General features: G+C 42.4%; 1 protein-coding gene across 1 annotated transcript; it reads right to left on the bottom strand. All coding sequences in view use genetic code 11, as the record gives it.

Moving 5' to 3' along the window:
- Window positions 1-150: 150 nt before the first annotated feature.
- On the bottom strand, window positions 151-1,584 carry EGR_10458 (hypothetical protein; the record flags this gene model as incomplete). Its single annotated transcript, XM_024499707.1, has 2 exons — window positions 151-366; window positions 1,486-1,584. The coding sequence occupies 2 exons, from the start codon at window positions 1,582-1,584 to the stop codon at window positions 151-153; spliced, it is 315 nt and encodes a 104-aa protein (XP_024345872.1).
- Window positions 1,585-2,615: the final 1,031 nt, after the last annotated feature.

The raw sequence follows: 2,615 nt of genomic DNA, 5'->3' as shown, positions 1-2,615 counted from the left end.
GAGGTAAGAGCATGAAATTAGTACAAATCGTAGGTAATTTATTGCATGAATATATTTGTACTCTTTCGTGCACTAATGCCTAGGCTCGTATTTGTATTAGTCTGCTATCATTAACAATTTCCTCCAAGTAATTCTTTCTCTCATTCCCGCTCAGCAGCACTCCTGAGTCGTTTCGCCTTTATTTAAAGATGCATGTAAAGAATTTCCAAGCTGTTGCTTCAACTCACAAGGGGTAATTTGACTGACACGTGTAGAAATGCGTGGTGTGTGGTAATTTTTATCCATACCAAAATACTTCACGCATCGTGGAAAGAATTCGGCATATTTCTCAGATGCAACCGTTTGCATTAGGAATACAAAGAATAACTACCAATTAATGGAATAAAATGAAAAGATGAAATTTTGGAAGAAAATTGACTGCCATAATGAGGACGCTTTGCTGTTCCAATGCGACTTTAGCACTACTAAGCTGTTCAAAAACCAAAACCGCAATCCTTCCTGGGTCGAGCAAAGTATGCATCTATCGCAGGTGGCAATAACGAACATCTTGAAATGTATCAGTGAGGATTATCGAAGTGAACATAAATTCTCGGAAGTTCCTATTTATGAAAACAAATAAGACCCATTATAAAGGCATGAGCTGTCCTGAGAGATTGCAAGAGCTCTGCAAGTGTACGCCATTGCTAACGACGCAGCACCAACAGAGATCCCAGATCACATTTAACTTCTACTTTACTCTCAAATTTGCAATACATGCGCAAATGTGATGAAATGATAAAGACCGTCTACCATTCCGTGACCAACAGCCTCGTTGAGCACTTTACCTGTCTAGCGAAAGCAGCTGCCATGACCAAATTTGGTGCGCTGTAGTATCGCTCGGAATTCACCCTGCGATTTGGGCGAATATCCATTTTTTACCTTTTAAACAGGGGATAATACCATACCATGCACTACTAATGACACTTCCTTCTTTCTTCCTTTCGTACTCCGGACTTATAATTCCTCGTATTGTTTTTAGCTAGAGGAAGCTTACTTTGTACAGCAAGATGCGCTACGTGTCTTTATTCTGCAACTCTTCTTTATCACTAACAAAAGAGTTATCAGCTTCCCTTGAACTACACTACTTCTCGCATTCCTCCAGCAATAGTGCCTCTCTCACTTTCTCTACTCATCCCGTCCAATCGCCCTTTTAACTCCTCACTCTCAGCCTCCAGATAATAGATGCCTTGATAGGTTGGCACAAGTACCTGGGTGTGACCACATCTAATTAACTGCTGAGGCTACTGAGACATTTTGAGCAGTGTTGTCCTCAGTCAAACACCAGCATCATGTCTCGTTTTGTGATTCACGTACGACCTCTAATTTGAGTGCCTGTTGTACGAGACACCCACTGGAATGCTCCATTTCTCATTCTATTCCCATTAGAAAGACACTTAGATCACGCATTAGTGGTGCACCGGTTCCACAGGCAAGCACGTATCTGACAGTTGAAAATTGTCTAGATTTCTTCGTGGCAATGTATTGAAATGGTTGGACTAGATCCTTTGCACTGTGTAGTTCATCCACATATGTAAATGTGTGCATGTATTCATGCGCATATGCCCAAATTGTTTTAAAGTGTGCTTTTTATGACATTCCGATCTATTTTACTGCCTACAAAAAGTCTAGAGAGAGCTATTTCATGCTCTGGCATTGTAATTTTAGTCTCCCATCTTCAATCTCTGGATCCGATATCTGAGGGGCTGCATACTAAGCGTTGCCACATTGCAATCCGTTGTGTTTTTTTTCATTTATTTGACAGGGTTTGAAATTCCACTGTGCAGGCGAGTATGACAACGACAAAATCCCTCTGTACTCTGAGGCGAAACGTGTGTAACAGAAATTTCGCAGTGCTAGTATTGCTGCAACTTAAGCAACCAGTCTTAAAAAAGGGATGGAGAGGTAGTCTGTTGCTGCTCATCCGTACAGCATGATGCATGCAGTTTGTGCAACACTTCAGGTGAACAGGAGAGCTTTAAAGAAAGATAATGGGTGCAGCAAAGCTGATAAACGCTCCCCTAATTCAGCTAGCTTGCCTTCGCAAGACCTCACTACCCCATTAAGTTAATTTCGAGAAGGATGAGGCCTTGTTTGAATTGAACAAGTTGCTTGAATTCGGCTTGCATTGCAACGCAGTATGCTTTTACCATTCAAAGCAAGGTTTGTTGATCCTAGACTGGAGTGCCAACGGTGGAGGAGATGTGGAGGTCAGGTAGTACCGCACAGCGATAGTCCATTATGCTTCTCATACCGACCTTTTAAGAACCCTAACTTTGCCGAGCATGATGCAACTGCCCGCATTTGAACGCGAGCAACCACTTAACATCGACTCCTTGAGATGGCTCTAAATCTAGCCAAAAATATTACCATGTTCAGCTTTCCATGGGCAAGCGCTGATGCGATCCTCATGGAAGTGGACAACAAAGCAAGCTACCAAGATTAGTTACTTCCAACGTCCTCGTAAGTAACGGAATGGCATAGACAGGTTAGTGAACATCCGATCACGCGACCAACGCCTTCCAGCAATACGTACGTCTCAGGTTAGAGGTGATCGAGAGGTGATTTAACAGTGGCTT

This window comes from Echinococcus granulosus (genome assembly GCF_000524195.1).
Source record: "Echinococcus granulosus chromosome Unknown EG_S00222, whole genome shotgun sequence".
Lineage (NCBI taxonomy): Eukaryota > Metazoa > Platyhelminthes > Cestoda > Cyclophyllidea > Taeniidae > Echinococcus > Echinococcus granulosus.
The sequence above is the reverse complement of the archived record's forward strand: the minus strand, read 5'-3'. Positions and strand labels throughout refer to the sequence as shown.